At 40.9% G+C, this 13407-nt stretch overlaps 1 protein-coding gene across 1 annotated transcript in view; it reads left to right on the top strand.

The window, feature by feature from the left end:
• Nucleotides 1–13407, top strand: part of LOC144498638 (voltage-dependent L-type calcium channel subunit alpha-1C-like) — a 1025631-nt gene that overhangs the window by 833228 nt on the left and 178996 nt on the right. Inside the window, exon 30 of the mRNA XM_078220060.1 lies at nucleotides 5359–5442. Within this exon, the coding sequence (XP_078076186.1) occupies nucleotides 5359–5442 (84 nt within the window). The remainder of the gene's footprint in view (nucleotides 1–5358; nucleotides 5443–13407) is intronic.

The following is a 13407-nucleotide window of genomic DNA, read 5'->3' as shown; positions in this document are numbered from 1 at the left end:
CTGCAGAGTTTCACTGGCTGTCTTGTCTGGAGACAATACACATCTTTTTAGCCTGTCTTGATGCTCTCTCCAATCCCATTGTTTCGTTTCTTAAAGACTTGATTAGTTGTAAGTATTCGCATTCCTACCATTATTCATGTAATTTGAGTCTGTGTCTTTATAAGCTCTGTTTGTGAACAGAATTCCCACTCACCTGAAGAAGGGGCTAAGAGCTCCGAAAGCTTGTGTGGCTTTTGCTACCAAATAAACCTGTTGGACTTTAACCTGGTGTTGTTAAACTTCTTACTGTGTTTACCCCAGTCCAACGCCGGCATCTCCACATCATGAAATCACCATGCCAGGGTTAAGCTTCAGATCTGCCAGGGCTAGAAGGGGCAGTCCAGCCAAAGACCCCCATCCTGGGGGAGAGTGACAAGGCCAGCCCCTTGTCCCCAGCTCAAACCCATCCAACCCCCAGGAAGTTCCCTTTGGAGACCCTTCTTTTGCATCCTGGCGGTGACAGAGGGGCAAATGCCCACTTGTCCTACCTCCATGAAAACCCTCAGGATCCAAAGCATGAGGCCAGGGTGTCAGTGCCATGGTGCGATGGGGCAGTGCATCATTGGCACTGCTAAAATATGGGGCATGATGAGGGGTAGAGAGCTGAATGGAGGTCTGATTGGGGAAGGGAACCTGAGTGGGAGGGTCTGAGTAGGGAGGGGGCTGAGTGGGGTGTTTGAGTGGGGAGGGGGACTGAATGGTGGACTGAGTGGGGAAGAGGGATGAGTTGGGGGCTGAATGGGGGGTGGGGTCGGACTACCCTCATTCCTGTGTGGTGTGGGGAACACATATTGTTTGTGGATTGGGGGGAGGGAGAATACCCCTCTTTGGTGAGGAGTTGGTGGTGCTCCTCTTGTCAGTATGGAGGGAGTCACCATTTCATTTTTAGTGGGGGAGGGGGACCTGTCTCTGGGTGGCCCGATCTCTGAAAAGCCAGGCTGGCCAGAGGGTTTCTCTGGATGTATGAATTTATATCCATCAGGTGGGCGAATCCCACCTGACTGACACTCCCAGAGCCAATGGAAAACCCTCCAGTTTTCCCACTAGCAAGGGCACTTAGCCCCGATTCAGGAGAATTCCACCCATAATATTTTAATACCCTCATAACCTGTCAACTTGTATACACAACCCCCCTTTGAGCTAAGTGGTTCTTAGCTTATGAAACTCAACCAAGAATTCATAATGTCAAAGCAAAACATTAAAACTCCAGACAATTGAGCCTATTGAAACTGAAACAACAGATGGCTCAGGTTTCTCTAGGTTACATCAGATGGCCCATCGTTCAAAGAATTCCAGGAGCAGATGGCTTTTTTTTATTCATTCAGGGGATCTGGATGTTGCTGGCTAGTTATTCTGGCTAGCATTCATGTCCAGAGGGCTAGAATACAAGAGCAGGGATGTACTTCTGAGGCTGCATAAGGCTCTGGTCAGACCCCATTTGGAGCATTGTGAGCAGTTTTGGGCCCCATATCTAAGGAAGGATGTGCTGGCCTTGGAAAGGGTCCAGAGGAGGTTCACAAGAATGATCCCTGGAATGAAGAGCTTGTCGTATGAGGAACGGTTGAGGACTCTGGGTCTGTACTCGTTGGAGTTTAGAAGGAAACTTACAGGATACTGCGAGGCTTGGGTAGAGTGGATGTGGAGAGGATGTTTCCACGAGTAAGAAAAACTAGAACCAGAGGGCACAACCTCAAGCTAAAGGGACGATCCTTTAAAACAGAGATGAGGAAGAATTTCTTCAGTGAGAGAGTGGTGAATCTGTGGAACTCTTTGCCGCAGAAGGCTGTGGAGGCCAGGTCCTTGAGTGTCTTTAAGACAGAGATAGATAGGTTCTTGATCAATAAAGGGATCAGAGGTTATGGGGAAAAGGCAGGAGAATGGGGATGAGAAAAATATCAGCCATGATTGAATGGCAGAGCAGACTCGATGGGCTGAGTGGCCTAATTCTGCTCCTATGTCTTATGGTCAGCATTTATTGCCCTCAGCGGCCATTTTAGAGTGCATTCACGAGTCTGGAGTCGCAGGTAGGCCAAACCTTGTAATACCCTCATAACCTGTCAAATTGTATACACAACCCCCTTTTGAGCTAAGTGGTTCTTAGCTTATGAAACTCAACCAAGAATTCATAATGTCAAAGCAAAACATTAAAACTCCAGACAATTGAGCCTATTGAAACTGAAACTGGTCAGCATTTATTGCCCTCAGCGGCCATTTTAGAGTGCATTCACGAGTCTGGAGTCGCAGGTAGGCAGATTTATTTCCCTAAAGAACATTGGTGGACCAGATGGGCTTTTATGACAATCGACAACTGTTTCATGGTCATCATTAGACTTTTAATTCCAGATTTTTACTTAATTCAAATTTTACCATCTGTCATGGTGGGATTCGAACCCAACCTAAGTCCCCAGAGCATTATGATAAAAACAAATTACTGCGGATGCTGCAATCAAACAAAAGCAGAAAATGCTGGAAAATCTCTGAAAATCTGACAGCATCTGTGGAGAGAGAAGAGAGCTAACATTTCAAGTGGGCCAGACTCGAAACGTTAGCTCTATTCTCCTTCCACAGATGCTGTCAGACCTGCTGAGATTTTCCAGCATTTCCCCAGAGCATTACCCTGGGTCTCTAGATTACTAGTCCAGTGATAATACCGCTACGTCACCATCTCCCCGCACTTTATTTCCTATGGCATTGCAGACATTTAAATTGCTACAGGTCATGATAATAGAGTTCCCATACACTACTTTACAATGGAAAAGAATATTCTAATACATCTCAACACTTGTACAATGCTTGTCAATGTAATAGTTACCTTTTCAACTCAGCACCCCAAGATTATTCACCACAGGAAAAACTCACCTACCTTATGCCAGATCAGAAAGTAAGGTATATTTTGAAGTTAGACTAAACCCCAACCTTTTTTTTATTTTGGCAATACTGTGAGGATAAGGTGTTTCTCTCCAGGTGTGATTCTATTGACACACTGAGAAACTTTTATCAAAATAAATGTGATTTTTAAACAGTATAGTTTAAATATAACAAATTAATTAGCTTAATTTTTACCAATTGAAATACTTAAACATGACAAGATACAATTCTTAACTGCTAACCTATCTCTATTAGTTCTGATTTAAGCAATATTCCTCATAGACTTAAAGTTCTTTTCCAAATCAGTTAACAAACAACCGAGGCTTGCTTGTTGGTACATGAGCTGCCAGTCCTCAAGCCTTTGAACTCTTCTGGAGATAGAGAGACAGAGAGACACCTGTCTTCTGACACTCAAACAACAGCCTCCAGAGAGAGGAAAAACATCTCTCGCTTCTTTCGGGATCAAGCAGAAACTAACTGTTTTTCTCTGTATGCTTAGCTCTGCCCACTCACGTGACTCTGTCTCTTGTCAATCAACCCTACTCTGAAACCCCAGGGGAAATTCAAAAATAAACAAAAAATGCATTAGCTCAGATTAAAACATTATTATTATATAGAATTAGTATTATTATTATTCATTATCTAGGATCAATTATTCTCCGCATTCCCAGCATGGAGCTGCCTGGATTGCAGATAGATTTGCACCAGCTAAACAAGAGCTGAACTTTAAACATACCCTCACAAGAAACATGATATAAATACATTTTTTAAAGGCACAATATCATCACACTTATCATACAGAATCTAATAATGTCATTTGAAGTTGTCAAAAGATTCACGCTGACCTGTTAGAATGTTCCTGACTCCTCAGCAGACTTCCCCCCAGGTTCCAAACTCTCCTACCTCTCTTTCTTATTTTCCAAAGACTTGCAAAGCCTGCCTGACCTGACAAAAATACTGTGGGATATGATATACAAACGTCCCCTCGGCCTGTTAATGGCAATCCAGACATCACGGGTGATGTGTGTGGGGCTGTAATTTGAACCTCACCCAAACCTTTTCTCACCTATGAGAACTTTGTGGGTTTCTTTTTGAGCAGAAATCCAAATTCCAGTCCTCATCCTGACTTTTTTGGGACATGAAAATCCAGCCCTGGATATATTTTTCTGATCTAAGTAACTAGGAAAATTGGTCTATCGTGAAATAAAAGAATTAGCATATGATTCTAATGGATATTTTAATCTAACAATGTCAATTCCTGCAATAGTTTATCCATAAAAAGATAAATGTTCCTGCAAATTTTAAAAGAGGATTTAAAAATACATATATTTTAAGTGAAAAAGAAGCACTTGTCATCTGCATCTCATCTCCCATTATCTATAAGGTATACATTGATTAACAACATGAATTAGTGTTGATAAATCATGAGAAAAAATCATTACCAATAACTTTATGGTGCTGGCTGTGCCCCTTTAAGAAGAGCATTGACCTGTTTATGAATTCCCTTCTCAGTGCCATTCTATAAATATATCCCTGTCTGTGCTGTGCCTGAGAATGCTAGTTTTAACATTACCCACGCCCCAGCCCCCAAACTATTTATGTTTGAGCTTTATGATTAAAGTTAACAGCTTCTGAAATTACATGTTTGGTACTTGATGGGACAGGAATCAGAAACACAAAATGATACTTTTGAAGTTGAAGTTATCATGAATATTTAATTTTAAAGAGATGTAAGTTCACATTGTTAAAACCCTAATATTCTACATTGTTAACAAAAAGAGTGATCTTTTTAAAACTACAAAGCACACCTTGTACTAATCTTTGGGAAGAATACATTGTCTTCCTCTTGACTTTTATTTTCAAATCAGGATACAAAAGATGAACAGTGAAAGCCTCCAACATAGTTTAATATGCACCAACAGTACTTCTAAGAAAGCTACATCATAACCGCTAAAAATGAATCCTTTAATTAAAATGCATTGTTTGAGTTGGTACAAAAGCATGAGTTGCTGAAAGAATTTTCTGGTAAGGCTAATCCATGTACTGAGTTTTCAATCTCAGCAATAAAACTGCAGATACACTAAATTAAGACAAGGCATTATTTCCATATAGTGAGAAAAACAGGGAAAGGATCACTGCCTGTTAAAGGTAGACTCTATGGGGTATGGATAGAGGTCTGGAACCAGATCACCTGTCTCCTGATAATGTAACCAAAAAAAAGGACAACGGGAGAAAGTAGATTATTTTAATCAGAAATTGTATTTCTGGTGTAATATGAAAATGTGATTTGGACCAGCACAAGAATTACTAATGGTGCAAAACTATGTTGTGGTGCTATCTTGAGGTTATCGAATATGAGAATATTTGCCATATAAAGTCTTGAATTTAAGACCAACTTCTAACCTGCCTTTCACCCCCCACCCCACCCCACTTCCCACCTGCACCATGTAGGGTTACTTTAGTGATCCCTGGAATGTTTTTGACTTCCTCATCGTAATTGGCAGCATTATAGACGTCATTCTGAGTGAGATCAATGTGAGTATACATGACACTCTTCCAGATCGCACCTGTCTATTTTTTATTTGTTTCTTAATCAGCTTCACTTTGTCAGATATTTAATTTCATTAGTTTCACTAACCACAAGTACTGCAATGGAACTGGTAAGACTTCACAGAACTAGGAAAGCAACCCAGGTCAAATCAGGGTATCACATGAAAAAATTGTGAATTTTGTTCTGTAACAAAATGACTTAACATGTCTCAACTGGTACAGCTTGAAGTCCTGGATGTGTCGATGACAAAGGGTTTGAGGGTCAACTCTTCAGAGATAGTCATGTCTATAAGAGGAAATACTGTGCACATGTAACCTCTTTCTCTTATTTTCTCTTCTCTCCCCTTTTTTCTTTTTTATTGTTTCCTTGTCTTTTCCCTTTTTTCCCACATGCAGCACTATTTTTGTGATGCATGGAATATATTTGACGCCTTAATTGTTGTGGGTAGCGTTGTTGATATAGCTATCACAGAGGTGAACGTAAGTAACCATCTCAATGAACATGCCTGCTCCACTCCTGTTTGTTATTCTTTTGTTAAATTACAATTTTATGTTCGTAATGGTTTTTCTGTCCCCCAAGCCTGGCATGACTTAAAAACTGTATAGCAGGTTCAGAGTGCAGCATAATGCCTACAGTGACTTTAGTTTTGATTACTCTGACTTCTGGTTTAGAAAATGAATGCCAAAATTTAACCAATGTAACATATATAGCAAAGCCATAAGTTTTTTTTAATAAAAACATTAATTTTTGCCAAGGCAACTTCAAATAATTTAGTAAGTAAGTATCCACTTTTTCCCGCCATATGATGCTGGTCCCATAATGTCACGATGATGAAGCGGGATCATTTGGAGCCCGCCCCACCAGCAACTTAGGCATTGGCACATCCAATAATAATAGAAAAAGACAAGGACCCCACGGACACAAAACCACCCCATTCCCGGACATGGATCCCTTCCTCCCACCACCACCACAGAACTCCCAGCATCTCCCCCACAGAATACCTTCTGGTACTGTCACCTGGAGAGGGGGCTCTTTTGACAGTACCTTCCAAATCAATGACCTCTACCAACAAGAAGGACAAGAGCAACAGACATAGTGGGAACACCACTAACTACAAGTTCCCCTCCAAGCCCAGAGCATCTTGACTTGGAGTTATATTGCTGTTCCTTCATTTTTGCTTCGATCAAAATCTTGGAATTGCCTTTCTCACAACACTGGGTGTGCCTACACCACATAGCCTGCAGCAGTTTAAGAAGGCAACCAACCACCACCTTCTCCTTGGCAATTAGGGATGGACAATAAACGTTGGCCTAGCTAACAGTGCTCACAACCTGTGAACAAATAAAACAAAAATGCATGATTAGTAAACATAACTGTGCATGCCTAAGACACACACATTTCTGTTTAAAAACGGGATTTTTTTTGTAGTGCCTCAGCGAAAGATAAACACAACTCAAGTTGTTTAGTTAGATTTCTCACCTGTCTCACTGTTCTTGATCATAAATTTCACTTTTAATATCCCTCCAATGTTAACAACTTTGATTACATTGGAACACTTTTATCATTAAATCCTACTTAATGAGGAATAACTAGAAATCAGTAAGGAACAGTTTCAGCCTAATTAACTGCAAGTTTTTGGTATAGTTTCATTCGGACTGGAACTGCAGTGTAATTAAAACTTTTTAAAAACTGCCATAAGTTGTGTGCACTTGAATATCTGCTATACAGTCTATAACTGAACTTTGCGTTACCTCTCTATCACTAAGCATGATTGGATTTTCTTAATATGAGTAACTACAATGTATTTATTTGTCAAAGGTCTTTGACCATGGTACCAATATCTATACTTTCAACAATGATGTCTATGAAACTAGCTCCTTGCAATGGTGTGCATCTTCTGGCAGAAGTCCATTACTTCTTGGGTATATACAATGTTTTGGTACTGATTAAAGAAACATGTTGTGGATTGATTGAAAAGATTTAAGGCAGGTTCATTTTTAAGCATCCTACTACAATGGTAGCATAGTTGTTTGAACATTGAAACACAGAAAATAGGAACAGGAGTAGGTCACTCGGCCCTTTGAATCTACCCCATCATTCAGCATGATCATGGCTGATCCTCTATCTGATCACCAGACTCCTCTGCTTTCCCCATACCTCTTGACACCTTTAGACTCTAGACATCTATCTATTTCCTTCTTAAATATATTCAGTTATTTGGCCTCCACAGCCTTCTGTGGTAGAGAATTCTACAGGTTCACCATCTCTGAGTGAAGAAATTTCTTCTCATCTTAGAATAATTGGCCTTCTCTGTATACTGAGACTGTGACCCCTTGTTCTAGACCCAGCCAGAGGAAACAACATTCCCTGCATCTATTCGATCCAGGCCTGTGAGAATTTTATATGTTTCAATAAGATCCCGTCATTCTTCCAACTTCCAGTGAACACAACTCTCCTCATATGACAATCCTTCCATCCTAGGAATCAACCTGGTGAAGCTTTGCTGCACTCTATGGCAAGTATATTGTTTTTTAGATAAGAAAACCAAAACTGCACACAAACTCCAAGTGTGATCTCACCAAGTCCCTCTACAGCTGCAGTAAGCCATCTTTGCTCCTGTATTCAACTCCTCTTGCGGTGAAGGCCAACATATCATTTGCCTTCTAACTGTTTGCTGTGCCGGAATGCTTGCTTTCAGTGACCAATGTGAAAGGACACCCAGGTCCCTTTGTACATCAACATTTTCCAATATATCATTTAATTAATATTCTGTCATTCTATTTCTTCATCCAAAGAGAATAACTTCACATTGATCCACATTATTTGCCTACTCATTCAATTTGACTAAATCACCTTGAAGCTTCTTAACATTCTCCTCATCACTCACATTTCCCCAAGTTTTGTGTTGTCAGCAAACTTGGAAATATTACTTTTGGTTCCTTCATCTAAATTAGTGATGTACATTATGAATGGCTGGGGCCCAAGCACTGATCTTGTGGGACCCCACCAGTTACAACCTGCCACTTCAAAAAAGACCATTTATTCCTACTCTCTTTCCTGTCTACTAACCAATTAACAATCCATGCCAATATATTATCCTCAATCCCATGCATTTTAATTTTGCAGTCTAATCTCCTATGTAGGACTTTATCAAAAACTTTCTGAAAATCCAAATAAACCAATCCATTGGTTCTCTCTTATCTACTCTATTAGTCACATCATCAAAAGACTCCAGTAGGTTTATCAAGATGTGATTTCCCTTTCATAAATCCATGTTGATTTTATCTACTCCCTTTGATATTTTCTAAGTGTCCTATTATTGCATCCTTTATAATAGACTCTAACATTTTCCCTACTACTTACGTTAGGCTATCTGGTCTGTATTTCCCTGTTTTCTCCCCGCCTCCTTTTTTAAAATAACGAGGTTACATTTCCCACCCTCCAAATTACTGGGACTGTTCCATAAACTACAGAATTTTGGAAGATGGCTACCAACACATCCACTATTTCTATGGCCACCTCCTTTAGTAACCTGGGATGTAGATTATCAGGCTCTGTGAATTTATCAGCTTTCAGTCCCATTAATTTCTCCAACACTATTATTCCAGAAATAGACTAATATCCTTCAATTTCTCTTTCTCACGAGACCCTTATTTGTATCTTCTTCTGTGAAGACTGAACTAAAGTATTTGTTTAATTGCTCTGCCATTTCCTTGTTCTCTATCATAAATTCTACTGTTTCAGACTGGAAGAGACCTACATTTATCTTCACCAATCTTCCTCTTTTTAGATTTTTATTTTATTGTCCTCTTTTAAGTTACTTGCAAGTTTACACTCATACTCTATTTTTCCCCTCTTAATCAATCTTTTTGTCCTCTTTTGCTGAATACTAAATTTCTCCCATCCTCAGGTTTGCTACTATTTGTAGCAACGTAATATGACTCCTCTTTGGATTTACTACTATCCTTAATTTATTTTGTAAGACATGGTTGAGCCGCTTTCCTTGTCGTGCTTTTGGGTCAGAAAGGAATGTATACCTATTGCAATGCATACATTCATTCCCTAAATATTAGCTGTTGCCTATCCACTGTCATGCCTTTTAATGAAGTTCCCCAATCTATCTTAGCGAACTCGCACCTTATACCTTTGCTAGATATAGAATCCTAGTTTCATATCAAACTTTTTTCTTTTCCATTCCAATGAAGGATTCTATCATGTTATGGTCACTTTCCCTAAAGAGCCCTGTACAACAAGATTATTAATCTTCTCAATGCCTAATAACAAATCTAGGATAATATGTTCCCTAGTTGGAACTTCAACATAAATAGGTAAATGTTTGAATAAAATAGCAAAAAAGGGAATTTTGAGCAAACATAACTAATGCGCTCCCAAAAGAGGTTAGCCACATTGTTCCCTTTCTCAAAACCCAAAAGTAATTTGCAAAGTTTTATTATATACTACAATAACCTAATGGGCTTCTGCTTTTAGCTGCCACATTGTGCATGCAGTCAATAATTGGTTTTGTCACATACAAGTTATACTTGGATGTTTTTTCAGGAAATTAGTTCAGGGTCTAATCAAATTTCTTGATTTAAACAAGTGGCTCTCTTTAATTAAAATAGTTTACGTATTTACTGACTGTATTTGGGTAATTCATCTGCCCATCTACAGTTGCTTATAATTAATATACATCTTTAAAGTATAATTAGCTTAAAAATCTGAACTGGAACCCTCTGTGTTTGCATATGTATTTATTTTGAATTGTTGATTCTGCCAAATAAATGGTTGTGATGTAACTATGGATATTTCTATATGACTGCTTTTAAGTCAAGCCACTCAGTATTAAATCAGGCTTCACCCATCTGGACATGTAACTATGTTGTTCTTGTTCTTAGCATGATTTTAAATCCACAGGAAATGTATGTTTTATCTATTGTTGACTTGGCATGAATTGCAAGATACCGTGATAAATGTGGAACCAATACTTGCTGTTATACAACTTCATTGTCAAAGGGGAATTCCTTTTTAGGGAATAGAAAACAATTTACATTTAAAAGTTTTGTATACATTTGCCAGGCTAAAAGATGTACATGTGAAATAGTATCAACTTCCATAGTTTTTAAGCCAAGGAGAACAGGCAAAAATGTTGGATAATGGGAGAACTGATGGGACTGGGGTCAGAATGAAGCAGAAGTTAGAGTAATGGAAGCCTGGACCATGAACTTTGCAAACCAAGTTCACATTTCAATCCTACCTCAAATTCAATGCTGAGATTTTCTCATAAAATTAAGAAATTAACCAGCGAACCTATAGAATTTCCTAAGGTCTAAAGCCCGGGAACTTAACTGCACCTTGCTGATAAAATTCAAACAAGGTTCAAGTCTGAAAATGTTTCCAGCCCCCCAACTCTGGCCTCATGTGGGCACCGTGGGTCCATCACCAATACCATGTCCATTTTGGGCCCAAACAAAAAATTAACTCTCTACTTCAGTTCGTATGAGGGCAATTCACCCAACCCGCTGCACTGCTAAACACCACAGTCTCCGCATGTTTCCGGCATTGTCAACTCCAGACCTGAAATCTGAAGTCTTTGGGCCCACTAGCATTTCCCCTCTGCCAGGAGTGGTTCATTCCATCACGGTTTAATATAGCTCCCCACTTGCGGGGAGCTAGTGGCCCATCCCCGCTGGAGTGAAGGGGGGTCATCGAGGCCCCCCAGAAGGTCACCAGGGATGTGCCCCTAGGCATTGCCATCTTAGCAGTGCCAGCCTGGGTCCCCAGCACTGCCCAAGGGGCAGAGTGCCCATACCCAGGGGCACCTTGGCACTGCCCTTCGGGCATCGGGCAGTGCCAAGGGGGCATGACTTAATGGGGGAAAAAACCAGTGTGATTTACCCCAGTTTTTACACAAGTTCGACACTGAGATATTTTTGGGGAGAACCACCCCCATTCTTTAGACCAGATGTTTCCAAGAAAAAAATCCAAAGTTAAAATAATTTCACATAGTTCAGTGAAATAACTGTTGTCAAAGAGTTGACCAAAACCATTATGTATTATTGGCCCAGATTTTACTGTCAGCGGTGAAGCTTAGAACTCACCACTGATCTCAAAGAAAGCTGACTCCAAACATCTGATGATCTTGTGGCGTAAATTTCACCATTCCCAATATTAATTTGAATCTGGTGCAATGTCAAGGGGGAGTCCCCAGCAAAATTGTTATTATTAAGCAGGTAACCATTGAAGCATTCTCACAGACAGCGATGGCCTAGAGGTATTATCGCTAGACTATTAATCCAGCAATCCAGCTAATGTTCTGGGGACGCAGGTTCAAATTCCACCATGGCAGATGGTGGAATTTGAATTCAATTTAAAAAAGATCTGGAATTCAGGGCAGTATTATATGGTCTCGCTCGTCCTGAAACCATAAAATCCTGTCCGAGGTCAACAGACCTTCCCATTGTCCGCAGTAAAATTCCAGCCTAAGAGTTTACTGATGACCAAGAAAGAAATCTGCCATCCTTACCCGGTTTGGCCTACATGTGACTCCAGAGCCACAGCAATGTTGTTGACTCTCAACTGCCCTCAGGCAACTAGGGATGAGCAATAAATGCTAGCTAGCCAGTGACACCCATTTCCCATGAATGAATAAAAAAAGGAAATAAAATGCACTAATTATCTTTCACTTCTTTAAATCATACAGAGAGCTAAATAATTTTTTGGGGCATAAACATCAGAAGCTTAAATATCATAAACACGTTTTAAAACAAGAATATATTAGATTAAAACATTTGGAACCTTTAGCACAATGAAAAGATTGATAGATGAATATACAGTTAGTATAGGTTAACTTTTTCAAGAAATTTAAACAGCAATATTACCGGTGCTTTGCATTACAGAATTTGAGTATTGCTAAAAAAAATACATTTTGTCAAAGTTTCCCATCTTACAGTCATCCGAACAATCGCAAGAATACCTACTGGTACGATCCCAGTTGATGTTATAACTGGACGGGAAGATTCCAGAATGGAACTTTGGCTCGAAAGACTGTGGGGAGAATCTTACCAGCTTGTCCCACTGATAGATCAGCGTGACGAGCCATTAAGATTGCAAAAGAGGTAAAAAAGTTGGCCTTGCGCCCGGTTTCTCCCCTCTCACAGTACCACTGGTACTGTGAAGCTAGAATGATCAGACCGGGCTCGAGGCTGATTTAAATATTCATCAGTTTATTTTAAAATTATTAGTGACCCTGAGATGCAATTGTCCGGACTCACTTGACTTAACGGCCTCACCAGTGGAGGTCCTCACCAGCGAGGATCATGTATGGTACTCCACCAATGGGAACCTGACATGATGGCCTCACCAGTGGAACTGGAGGTCATTGAGGCTCCCGAGGTGGTCAGGGGCAGGGGGCAGTGCCAGCCTAGCACCCTGGCAGTGCCTACCAGGGCATGGGGCAGTGCCAAAGGGACCTAAGGAGGGGGGTGGGACCTGAAGAGGCAAAGCCTAAGGGGAGGCGGGCAGGGGGGCTGCGCACTCTGCAATTGGGGGATCAGCCAGGGATGTGATTGACCTGAGGGGTATTGGAACAGTGATCGGCAGGGGAGGGGTATCAGGATGGTGATCAGCCTTGGGGTGGTATCGGAGCAGTGATTGGCCAGGGGCTATCAGGCCAACGGTTGGCTCGGAGGCCAGCGATGGGCCAGGGAGCCCAGTGATCAGGGAGGCGATATCCGGTGGGTGGGAGAGGGGGGCCTATATATGGGGGGGGATTGGGAGTTGGGAGAGTGATATCCGGGACGGTGGGGGGGGGAGCGATAACCAGGGGGAGGGCCCGGGTACCTGGAGTAACAGATCTCTCTGTTCTATAAATACTTGTACATAGAACACTGGGAAATCGGAACATGCACAGTGGCACCCTCTGGCTGTCAGCAGCCAGCTTTCTGGTGAGA

This window comes from Mustelus asterias, chromosome 9, assembly GCF_964213995.1.
Source record: "Mustelus asterias chromosome 9, sMusAst1.hap1.1, whole genome shotgun sequence".
Classification (NCBI taxonomy): domain Eukaryota; kingdom Metazoa; phylum Chordata; class Chondrichthyes; order Carcharhiniformes; family Triakidae; genus Mustelus; species Mustelus asterias.
Note: the sequence above shows the minus strand (reverse complement) of the source record. Positions and strands in the feature narration are given on the sequence as shown.